The sequence below is a fragment of the Plutella xylostella genome, chromosome 6, assembly GCF_932276165.1.
Source record: "Plutella xylostella chromosome 6, ilPluXylo3.1, whole genome shotgun sequence".
Lineage (NCBI taxonomy): Eukaryota > Metazoa > Arthropoda > Insecta > Lepidoptera > Plutellidae > Plutella > Plutella xylostella.
Genome location: NC_063986.1, coordinates 4,106,059 through 4,119,113, shown reverse-complemented (window position 1 = coordinate 4,119,113; position 13,055 = coordinate 4,106,059). Strand labels below are relative to the sequence as shown.

Genomic DNA, 13,055 nt, shown 5'->3' with positions numbered 1-13,055 from the left:
AGAGTAGATGGAATGAACTGGTTCAAATAATAAAATTACCATTTCTATTGATAAATACGAGTAAGAGCTGTAATTTGAAAGCCTACATAGATATCCAACGTCTCGTTTGGTATTGATTGATTCACCCGAAGATAACTATAACGAGAGTGCGATCGAGCCTTGTACAACCTTCGCTTAATCTGTGTTTTAATTTTTTTTTTCTGTCAATCTGACAATCAAAATGTCATAAAAAATCCAAAATCTAACTTTTTGTTGCGCAATAAATAAAAGCCGTAAACATTGGCCGTATCCACATAAATTCCTTATTCAGTGATACATATTCATACTAAAGGAACCACAAACCAGCGCGAAAATGTCCATGAACTTTATGATGGATAAGGTACGAGCGTTTCTGGGTATCCCGCCGGAGGTTCCTCGCAATGAGTTCAGGAACCCCATCTGGGGTGATGATGACGACGATGGAGACGAGCTGTACGAGCGGCAGGCCCACATCAACGTGTTCACCGACCCCAACCTCCTGCAGAGCGAAATCACCAGGCAAATGTTTGACATGTTCAAAACATTTGGCAACTTCTTTGGCGATGCCATGGAGGGCTTTGAAGAAGGGCAACGGCACGCTTTCGATGACACTACAGGCGTAACACCTGATACCGGTGACGAGTTCAACAACGGCAATCTGAGAGACTATTACCTCAAGCCGGGGTACCACCGCCAACAACCCAGAGAGGATGAAGACTTAGATGGGAAGATTTCTTCACAAGAAATTTCCGGAATGCTCAAAAATAAAGGCGATCACAGCAACTCACTCATACCATTTGGTGGGAGTATCATGCCTGGAACTTCTTTCAGTAAAACTATAATAACAACAAGTATCAGGAAGCCAGATGGTACTGTTGAAACTAAGAGGATTGTCAAAAATGGCAATGAAGTGACGGAGGAGATTATAACCACCACTAGTAGTCAGTCCGGACCCGACGACCAGAGCCCGCTGCGCCCAGGTAACACTCCAACCACTCCTGCTGATCTGTTTTACCAAAATGTATTCTCAGATTTAGCTTCTCATTGGAGGAATTTCAATTAGTCTCTATTTATCTCTTAGTTATAGTAATTATTATTTATCTACATGATATTGTATGTAGTACAGAACATTTGTATCTATGTGATGTAATTTTTCTTGCAGAATATTAAATAGTCATGATAAGTTATTGAATGACCTTGGCCTTCCCTAACATTTAAATAACTTATTGGACCCCAACACAACCCTTCCATGTATGCAAATTGATTAGATTGGTGATCTTCTATATAGTTGTGTATGTATATTGTATAAATCCTAATCCTTCATTCAATTCATTATATTTCATCCTGTAAGTACATTATAATGTATGTACATTATAATTATAATCTATCACTCAAAATAGTATTGATATTGTAATTTTTCTGGTCATATTAACTGTGTCTGAGATATTTAAATCACAACAGAAGATAAATCCACTTTTAAAATTTAATATAATATGTTTTGGTCTCATTTAAATATCATCTATTACATTAATGCTCCATTCAAAGTTTATGTCTAGTTTTTACTTACCAAATTATTTTGTATATTGTGATTTACTGTGATTATTTAAATTAATGCAAACATAGTCTGTAGTTATACAATCATTTATCATTATCGCTCAATAAAGTTAATTTCAAATTCACTTCATCAATAGCGGCTCTCATAATAAACATGTAAAAAGTAATTCCTTCTTTTATTCAATTAAATATATAGGCATAGGCAGTTAGCATTAAAAAACTTAGTGCATTAACAATAATTTAATCTTAAAATTAAATTTCAATAAATATTATAAATAAATAAAAGTTAAACATTAAAAATTGTGATAGAGAGCTTGAAAAAATCATGAAATGTTTACATCACGGTTGACCATTGCTAGTGGCAGTAGCAGGCATCCTTGGTGTTGGTCCGCAGCCAGGTCATGTAGCGGTTCACCCGGGTGTACACCCCGGGGCGGTCCGGCCTGGCGCAGCCTTCACCCCATGACACCACTCCTGCAAAAAGATTTTTGATTACAGGTAAGGAAAAAAGCCCAGAATTTATATAAAATGTGTACTGATCAATGTGATGTGAAGGTAAGTTTGTTTGACCTTCACATAATATAATGCGTAAGACATAGGTAGAAGAATATAACCTTTATTAAATGCCAACTAAAAGCAACCAGCTGAATAAAGAAAATCAAATACCAATTTTCTATCACTGCACATTATATAGTAGCTTGGAGGACAAATCGTCGTTCGAAAAGAGTTTATTGCGTTTCGAAAAGCTCTATGGGCATCTTGGTCCACACACCAAGTGCTGGCCTACAATAAAAATAAGTTCACGACCCGACCCATTTAAAAAGAGTATCTATTGCGTCTCGAAAAGCTCTTAAGCCTCCTTGGTCCCCACATCAAGCACTGGCCGACAGTAAAAAGAAAAAATCAACCCTCAACTAACCAACTTCCTCATACTGCGCATTGGTGGCGTTGAGCACGTGCAGCGGGCCGCCGGAGTCGCCCTGGCAGGCGTCGCGCCCGCCCTGCGGCTCGCCCGCACACAGCATGTTGTCGGTGATGCGGTTCTTGTAGGCAGTCTCGCGACACTCGGAGTTGGAGATTATTGGCACGTACACCTGGAGTAGAAGGTGCGGTTATGTATAGCTGTTGTTATAAAGTTTGTAGACTTATTTTTGAGACCGTATCTTGGGTGGTCCGAGGCGTTTGTCCTGCAGAATGGTAGGAGTGACACCTGGATTCTTTCATCCCAGTTCTTTAAAAGCTTGTGATTCGCTTGTGTGCATACACGATACACGCATGGTTTTACCGGCAGAATCCCTTCTGCAGTGTCATCAGGACCGGGAATTTTGCCATTCAAAACACTAATCCCTCAATAAACACGCTGCTCTAATCCAAACACATCACCCGGCTCATCATCATCGTGAGGAGGGATCCTCACCTCTTGCAAAGTGTTAGCCACCGAGCCACCCTCCTCAGTGGTGCCCCAGCCGGCGACCACGGCGTTGAACTTGCTGTACGACAGTCCTGCAGTGGGCAGGCACACGGGGCGCACTCCCGTGTCTTTGTCTGAAGCCTCGTCGCCAGTCTCCGCGCTCTCGCCGCTTTCAGTGTCGTTGGATGATGTTCGCACACGCTTCAAGGCGTTGCTGAGGTCCATCTGTGGTAAATTAATCTTTGAGATAAGGTAATTTTTGTTTCAGTGATTCGTTCGTTGTAAAGTTACGTGCTTATAAAAAGGTTCATAGGTCGTCAAATGTCCCGGTTTTTTAAGGTTTCTGTGTCTTAAGTCGTAAATGCGTAGCAGACCGATTTAGGTCGGTTTCCTTTATGTATGTGTTGAGGATATCTTTATTTACACGAAAAGCTATTCCCCTGTCTAATAAAATCCTGACGGATTTTTCTCAGTCAATACAATAGTAAACCAATCTATTTACCCTTTGGTCGAGCTTCAACAGAGCGATATCATTGTCGTAGGTGCCGGGGTTGTAGCGCAGGTGCCGGATGATGGCCTCCACCTTGCGGTCGATGGTCTTGGTCTCGTTGGGCTGCGAGCGGTCGTGCTCCAGGAAACGCACCGTCATCTTCTCCTTGCGGAATCTGGAATAACAATCACCGGAATATTAGTTGGAGTTTAGAATTCATTTTCATTTGGTTTAGAATGATTGTTTCTCTCTTGAGACCATGCTCTCTTGTAATTTTCCACAGTTATTAGTTTCATACTGGGCAGTGGCGGATTTACCTATAGGCCAAAAAGGCCAGTGCCTAGGGCGGCAGATTTAGAGGGGCGGCAAATGTAGCATTTTTTACTTTACAGATTTTTTAAATATAAATTTACGTGTACACAATCTACATATAAATAAACGCACTGTCATATAATCAGTATGTACCTATATTCTTTGAATTTAGTGTGGCTGCTGAATCATGCTCAGAAGGGCTAGTACGGGGCGCATTTAAGTCGTGACAAAAGTTCTACGTCGTCGCGCTCGCTCTTGAGGCTGCGCGATGTGAGTGAGCGCGATGCATAACTTATGTCACGTCTTAAACTAGCCAAGATTGACTCTTTTTCATGCTGCTACAGGAATTTTTTGTAAACTCGACACAACGCTGGCTTAAATAAATGAGTGAAATCGGGAAAGGCAAAACCCGTTGAGACGATGGTCAGCCAGAAAAGAAGCATGTAATAGTTAAAGAGATTCTTGGCATGCATATTCTTTGAAATCAATCAAATATGATAAAATAGTACTAAAAAGCCTGTAACGCTACAAGAAGCGGCGGAAATACTTTCGAATTTGGAGAAACTGGAAACGGCTATAATGGTAGTTATATGTGGATAATGTGGAATTTTCTCATATGTGCTAAGTACATCAGTGATATTTTTGGACCAAACAGTCACTTGAGTCTACCAAGAATTCGCAATTTGAAGCTTAATATTTCGCAAACCAGTCACTGAATAAAAAAATGGTTTGAGAAGACCTTTGTTATTTTTGAAAGACCTGTACAATAATACCTTACACCAACGAAAAAAATCATGCCCATTTTACATGTATGGAAGGTTACATATTTTTTTTTCATTAATTTATTTTACCAGTTTGTCGATGCCGTACATTTGTACAAGGTGGATCAAAAGAAGTCATCCTATCTTGATTGGCTCTAATTTTTTTCTAAATGAAAAACTTCGATTCTTTTTTTTTATTAACTATGTTTATTTAAACATTTAAAATTTTATTGGTAAAGTCTAGAAGATGATATTGGCCAAATGGGCGCCGTCACAATTGATTGCCCTACGGGCTCCTTTTATGGCATTTCTTATCAATTCAGCGAAACCTTCGGGCGAGAGATTCTCGCACTCGTGTCAAATGTTGTCCTCAAGGGCTTCCAGAGACACGGGCTTATTCACATTAACACGGGTCTTGAAAAAACACCCACAAAAACTGTCTGAAACGGTTAAATCGGGCGATATTGCGGGGAAAAATGACATATAAAACGAAAAAAAAGGCGACCCGAAAACTGAATATACAAAAATATTTGGCGTTCTTGGGAAGTGTGGCTTCCATGGCTTGTCAACTTGTATTCTGCATTTGTCTAGTCCACCAATATCAAAACAAATTTGAAATTGGCGGCCATTTGTACAAATGAGAGCAATTTCCAATAGGGTGATTACTTTTGGCCCACCTTGTATATCTTTGCGAAATGTCAGCTTTGATATTTTTACCCGTTTCTGAGAAAAAGACAGCCGGACAACAAACATTTAAAGTTGGTGACAGATAGACATAGAAATATCCACATCATTAAGTTCACAATCATACTAATAACGGGATTAAACTAACAAATTGAATTTCAGAAGTCAGTAGGGGCGGCAAAAATTTAATGGCCTACGGGCGGCAAATTTCTAAATCCGCCACTGATACTGGGTCTATCAAGCAAACCCTTCTGCTTAATTAGAGCCTCTTCTAGGAAATTGCATACAATACGATCTGATGCTTTCCACATTTCATACTCAACCTCTGCCTTCATCCATCTCTAACAACTTTGTTTACTTATATTGTCAGTCTCCCTAACCATGTAACTTTAAGACTATATCCACTATATTGTCTCTCTTCAAGATCTACCTATCTGCCCAAGTCAAACACTAGAGCTTGGCCATTGCTGTCGCCATACAACTAGATGTATTTCCACCACATTCTTACCCAGAAGTGCAATGCGCGGCAGTGAGCACATATAAGTCGTTGATGAGCGAGCCCCCGCAGTAGAACCTGCCGTTGTACATGAGCACGGCCATCCACGGGAACTCCAGCTTCTTGGTCTCGTAGCCGCCCACGATACGGCGCCGCGTGCGCGCGATGCCACATTCTGAGGAGGACATTTGGAAATGAGGGTCGAAAATCATCAATGTAGACGACGCAAGTCAAGCCAGACCATGGTAGACTTTGCCATTTCTTCCTACACACATTTCCTACGGCACAGTCAAGCCCATCGACAAAACTTACTAAGTTGGGTAACCTTACGAGTGCGTTTCTTGCTGCGCATGCTATACCCATTCTCTTCTGTAGTTTCAGCTAAACTCCTTCGCTGTCTTCATCATCATCATCGTCATCAGCCAATAATCATCCACTGCTGGACATAGGCCTCCCCCAAGGAACGCCACAACACTCGGTCCTCGGCCTTCCTCATCCAACCACTACCGGCTACCCGCCTAAGGTCGTCAGTCCAGCGGGCTTCGCTGTCTATTAGTAGGTATCCCTACTATATAGTAATTAAAAATCTCGAGGACAAAGTGTTGTGGACTGTGGAGCCCCTTAGAAGAGGCCTTCATTTAGGAGATTTGACGTACAGGCTGATAATGAGACGTAGTAATACTTCTAGTCATAAATCATAACTTACGGCAAGAAGGGCAGTCTTCAGGCGGGTTATTAACTGGCCGCAGCGTGGTCGTGGTCGTCGACCCCACGAGGTTGGCCACCCAGTCGAAGAACCCCTTCTCCTTGGCAGGGGGGGACTCCGACTGCGGGTGTCCCCTGGCGCAGGCGATCAGCGCTGCCAGGGCTAATCCTACGAGCAGCTGCTTCATTGTGATACTGGAAGGGTAAGGGTAAGAATTTTATTATAGTGCATTACTTGATGATTGTCCCTAAAAAATGTCAGAGCTTTGGACCATGACAAATTATTGTATACTTATACTTATTGAGTATTTAGATGTTATTATCATGTCCTGATAATGAAGTCATGCCATCGTTTTACCCCCACCATGGCCGTGATGATGACAATGACAAACCTTATGAATAGGCCAGACCTGCTGTCTATCTAGCATTTGTAGTTCATCCACACTAGTACAATACCAAATCGGTAATGTACCTACCTATCTATTATTGATGGAAAAGATTGAACACATTGATAAGTTGCACCGTCTTTTGAAAGCTAAACAAGCAATTGGGGTTATCGAAAAAGGATACGACATGAGAAATCAAGGGCACGGTAGCATATGGCGTCGAAAGCCGGCGTCCGCAAAAGTACCGCTACTTGATCACTATCACTGCTCATCTGCTTTAGCGAACATTTGCATACTTACTCGTCATCTTTCTGATTTCGCTGTGTATTTTTAGTTTGTTCGCATGCTAATGATAGATTTATGTGCGAAACGCAGTATAGCAGGTAAATATTTCAACCGTTGCTCCTGCATTTTCCTATTTACAGGTTCCACTGTTTTATTTAATTAGCTGAATGCGTGAAATTTAATATTTTTTCATATCTTATTGTTACAATACTTAATTAAAGCGCAACGAAAATGTAATATTAGGTGGTTTACTGTAACTACAATATCTACAACCTAATACATTTTAACCATAACTATAAAACGTCGTGCAACATATTATAGGAATGCATACTAAACATGATCTTGATTGCATGTTAGCAAAAAGTAAGAGTTTGCAAAAAGCTGTTTGCCACTTAATGGAACATCACATCAGCAAGTTTTCCTTAATCAAAATGTCCCTAATCGGTATTCACCGGACATCGTTATAGTAAGTACTTGTACTCAGAGTCACACGATCCATGACATACCATGAAAATAGATCTTATAGTGAAGCCAATAAGGATATCATTTCAAAATTAGCTCTATGCCAATAACAGCCTAGGGCTGATGCTACCAATGTGTTCGTCACATTAGATTCTAGGTAATAGAGAGTAGACATGTAGAGAGTTTTCCCCTATTTATTAAATGGTCATGAAAGTGGATTACGTACTTATACTCACATTACATGTCAATTCAAACCTATAGGACCAATGACTGTATTCGGAAGGTATAGGTACCTACACGAATTCTCGAGACGCCCTCAAAAGCCTGCTGCCTGGACCGACTACAAAACGATAGCCGGTAGCGGCTGTATACATGTGGTGGGCAATGTGGGAAGTCCAGCAGTAGAACGACTATATAAGTACTGGACAGGCTGATGATGATGAAGCCATGCAGTGATATATAAAAGTAGGTCGGTTAGTTTTAACCTTACTCATTGGTATTTTTTTAAAGAAACGGAACAGGAACGCAACGATCTCTGGAAGTTGTAGTTAAATACCGAAGCAAATAAAGACACAAATAAATTAAGCAGCTACTTAGGTACTTACCTACTAGGTACAACATGGGTATTGTGGGTAGGTAACTAACTAAATATAGTTAGGTTAAAAAAATCATTCAATTAAACTTTTGTTTACCTAGGTAAGTAAAGGTAACTTGAATAATTTCTAAGTAACATAAAAGACCACTGACCAGCACGGCGTCAAAATGCCACTGCAATTTTTTGCACACCACACGACTTTCAGTCAGTTGAAACGGGAAACGCACCAACTCTCATAGCGATGCAACAGAGACGTTAAAAGTCACTCACACGATCAAAGACGCACGCTGTTTGGAAAAGGAACACGAGTGACGATGCGATGGCGACTCGTCCGCAAGCGCAGGATGGTAGGGGGCTTCGCTTTCACCGGAGGACACCGCGGTCCACTTGCCACCAACACCTCTAGGACTGTACACTTCAGAACCCGCACACACCACTTTTATCCACTTCAGCCACCCTCGTCATGCATTCCATAGATGATAGAGGCAGTAATTTCAGTGGAATTATTATCGCTAATAGCGTAATTATAACTCAACGATTTGCTCTTCATGTGGGCAAAATAGGTTGCATGCAAATATTGGATAGAAGGGAAAAGTATAGCTTGGTCTAACGTTACCTAACAATGCAGTGATTGTTATGATAAAAAAACTCACCCTAAACCCTAAATACTGGCACAGCTATGTACCACCATAGAATAACAAGCATTATTCTATGGTACCACCCATGTACCACCTATGTATCTTCCATAGTTAATTTCGCACTTGCGCCGTCGTCGCAAGTAGAATAAAATGCTCGCAATAATTAAAAAAACATGCTTATGAGACAGGTCTAACTCCTCGCTCTGAAATTCAGCCGATTCACTAGTCCCACGACAAAATGGTCCTAAAATTATTGATCCTTAAAACCAATACATTAACGGCAGTGTTGTTGGTATGGACGCAAAAATGAGATGTGAGTCAAGTGCGTTACGCGATTTCCAAATTATAAAGCTCTTTAAGGGATATAAGTAGTTAGTAACAATAACGATTGGTTTCAATTTAAATATAAACACGAAACTCAGTCATGGTAAACCTACCTCGGCTCTAGACATGAACGCCTGATCAAAAGTATTATAGCACCAGATACCACGTATGTAACATAACATTTATATTAAGTGAATAAATAGCAGGAGCTAAATGATACTTAGGCCCTGTTTCACAATGTCTGGCTAGTGGCTACCTGTGAGATAAAATACATACTGTCACTGTCAGTGATCATGTTTTAGACTGTGACAGCATGTCTTTTATCAGGTAGCTACCAACCAGACATTGTGAAACAGGCTCTTACTCTTCAACTTCAGTAAGTAGTACTTATATTTTATACGTTATCTTTAAAACTGCTGCTGTTATCTGCTTACTAGCAAATACATTGTTTGTTTCAGTGATGAAATCTGTTTATTTGTAGTTGTAGACAATGCCACATTTCCTTGGACTTGATCCTGAAACACCTAACTATGTCTATTTACCTACTTACCGCCATTCCGCTTCCTATTATAAACCTTGTCTTTATCAAATAAACCGAACTTATGTAAAGGTTACTAGGTATACCTATGAAGTTATGAAAATTAGGTCTGTTTACATAAAGTTCTGTATAAAAACTGTAACTGCCCATGTGGACATTAAAAAAATATTATTTTTAGCTAGGTACTTACAGAAACTGTTAAGTGTGTCCTACCGAGCTACAGTCAAACACAACATTGTCGAGGTTTAGATCTAGTTTCACGCAATTGAAATACAGAAAGCTTTTCGCGAAAATTAATTTACAAAGTAAATATTCTTAGGTTCTTAATTATTTACTGCAGGATAAATGAGCCTCTACCAAGACATAGGTGGGGTTATTCCATTATCTCTTTAGCTTTGATTACACATCGCTTACATTACATACAACCTAGGGCATGCAATACCGGAACAATTTTCAATACCGGTATTGAGTTCCGGTATTACAACTCAATACCGGGATCCCGGTATTAATACCGGTTTTAGACTTCCTTGTAATAAATGGCATAAACTGTGTTTAAATGTCGTATACATCAAAATAAAACAAGAAAATGCAATCATATTGTGTATTTTGTTATAGATTTTTACGAGAATTAAGTTTTAGAGTTTAAATTTTAGAATAAATTATTTTTTTACATCCGGTGCCGGTTTACGCATGGTCAACAGTAGATTTCTAGCAGCCGAAAACTACATTAAACGGTTGGGAACAAGTGCGCTTTCACAGTATATAGGAACACAAGGCTAACTAAATCTTAATCGCTTTATTTATAGCCTAAAAAAGTCCGATTCCGGTATTACTTCAATACCGGTATTAACTTTCAATACCGGTATTGAAAAAAGCGGGAATTTTGTCCGGGATCCCGGTATTACGGATACCGGTATTGCGGTATTGCATGCCCTAATACAACCCCCAGGACCCGAGTACGGTACTAAATATCTGACCGGAGGCCGGGGATCGAACCCAGTACCGTCGGCTCAGTAGTGTGAGTCTCTAAGGCCTGGGTCTCCTATTTTATGCTATATGCGGCGTCCGACTTTGACATAAACGTTTTGATCAACGTCCTATGGCCTACCTACGGCGTCTAAGCGCCAACGTCGGCGTGTGAGGGAGACCGCATCAGTACATTTCTATAGTGAGCATCGTGACGCGGCCTACGGCGTGACGCTGGACGCGACCTACGGCGTAAATAGGAGACCCGGGCCTAACCACTGAGCCACCCGTCGTCTTGCAGGACCTTCAATCATAATTATTACGCTGATATGGATCCTGACCTTCCACTCCTCGTAAGTAGATCACTCACACGGTCATCTTTATGCTGGTTATGTCTCCTGAAAGCAAAGGGCCATATTGCCCTTATTTGCATAGATTTTCAAGCAAGGTTGAAGCTCTATAGAGAGTCAAGTGCGAGTTCATTTATTTTACTATGGTTCTGATGTGTTTTACTAGCTTCCTCTCGGATTGGTAGGACGGTTCCGTAGGATTTTCGGTATAAAAGTAGCCTGTTTCCTTTTTTATGTCTCAAGCCATTATTATTATTATAGATAGCCTATGTACTTACAAAATTTCTCAAAAGTTGGTTCAGTGCTCGATGCTCGTTCAGTATTTATATTTTATTTTTTACTTATACTTTACTTTTTTACTTTATATTTTATTTTTTACTTTTGATATCGTCGAGAAAGAGCAGAGCCCTACTAGTTAAGTATACTTACGTTACGTGTCGCTATAGCGAGAAATATACAGAACATTAAGTTCCTTAGGCTATACATATAAGAAGTTGGAGGTAAGTACTTGCTGGTAGTTAACTTTAGTCTTTAACTAAACATGTGAGTTAACTAGTTACTAAAGGTAGAGATTATCCATAATGATTGTACAACCTATTGATATGATAATCCTGGTGACATTGGGGCTAAGTGGGGCGGCCATGCCTCTGCCTCTCATGCCATGCAGGTTAGGGCTCCTTTATTTATGTCACGGGTGCAGGCAGCTGATAAATAAAGCCAATAAATACTCATACATGTCCACCCACCATCGTTCAGTAATAAGTTATAACAATACAATGTAGGTAACCTTGAATGATTGGTGAAGAACTGATGTGTAAAAAATAATAAAAAATACTTAGGTACTTTAAGTAGGTACCTACTACATCATTTAAAATAATATTGTGTAAGTTATTTGTTTACTTGTACGTATAAATAATTAGGCAACAATCGATATCATCAACCTACATCTTTCAGCGATGACCAAAACTCCGCAGAGTGGTCCTTCAAACTTTACAAATATGATTAATTTGATAATAAGTATCAGGTAATTATCAACAATTGATGGGAAATAAGATTTAGAAACTATTCTACTTTTTAGCGTGTAACACTAGAGCTGAACTAGGACTACTCAGCTGCCCAGGGTGCGCTACTGGATGTAGGTTTGAGGTACAGTTGATATGATCTTCATACTTGGTAGTCCTCCATTCGTGCACCAGTTACACATGTTTGTCATTTTGGGGGCTCAAGCGGAAGCTCGAATTAAGTAAATCTTCAAACCTCGTTATTTACGGTGTAAGAAAACCCTAATCACTTCCTCTATCACAAAGAAATGTGCATCAATCAGCGCCCAGCAGTAGAAGGCTGCAACGTTATCAAAATACGGGCGCAACGCATCGCCTTGACACACTTGCCGCGATCTCCGTCTGCACTGATTCACTGTTTCCACTTACGGCTTTTTCCACCAAAGCCGATGCAAGGCCAGCCGTGTTTACATCCATCCAACAAATGCCATGTTACAGGAAGTGATGTTAGATTCGGTATATCTCTTGTCAATACAGCGAAGGGCTTTTCTTTTCCACAACGAACGCCAAAACACCACGTTTTCTGACCTTTGATAAAATTTTATAACAATTCACTTCGTCCTTTGGTACATATTTGAGATAACTGTATTCGATGATATACCTACGATACAAAAATTAATTTCGAAACAGAATGGAAAATTAACGGTTAACTAAAAATGGAATGTCTTGCCTAATTAAACTGAATCTGTCGTCATAAAAGAAAGCATAATTTATACCATTTAGCAAAACCATATCATTTAGCAGCAGACGTGATAAATAATGCAAGAAAGCGCGCATGGCGCCGTAGAATTACTGTGGCAATCACAAAATCTCAATTTAAAGGTAGGTCAGTAAAGAGCTTCGACAAAGAATGCATAAAAGTTGCTTCTGACCGATAAAAATTGCAAAATTTAAAATGCTCAGTGCGTATATCCTTGCGTTGCATAAGGTGGTTGGGTAATGATTGCTAATGATGTCCGAATATTTTGGAGATTTTTGCTCATCCGGTACCGTGGTCCCATACCAGATCCACCACATTC

General features: G+C 40.1%; 2 protein-coding genes across 2 annotated transcripts; one reads left to right on the top strand and one right to left on the bottom strand.

Moving 5' to 3' along the window:
• Positions 1-209: 209 nt before the first annotated feature.
• Positions 210-1,739, top strand: LOC105384373. The gene is made up of 2 exons (XM_011554604.3): positions 210-998; positions 1,181-1,739. Exons 1-2 carry the CDS (start codon positions 353-355, stop codon positions 1,186-1,188), a joined length of 654 nt encoding a protein of 217 aa, XP_011552906.3. The 5' UTR covers positions 210-352; the 3' UTR covers positions 1,189-1,739.
• A 58-nt stretch (positions 1,740-1,797) lies between these two features.
• Positions 1,798-5,914, bottom strand: LOC105384556 (trypsin-1). Its single transcript, XM_038119651.2, has 5 exons — positions 5,739-5,914; positions 3,486-3,648; positions 2,990-3,208; positions 2,492-2,666; positions 1,798-2,046 (listed from the first exon to the last, which is right to left on the bottom strand). The coding sequence occupies exons 1-5, from the start codon at positions 5,912-5,914 to the stop codon at positions 1,928-1,930; spliced, it is 852 nt and encodes a 283-aa protein (XP_037975579.2). The 3' UTR covers positions 1,798-1,927.
• Positions 5,915-13,055: the final 7,141 nt, after the last annotated feature.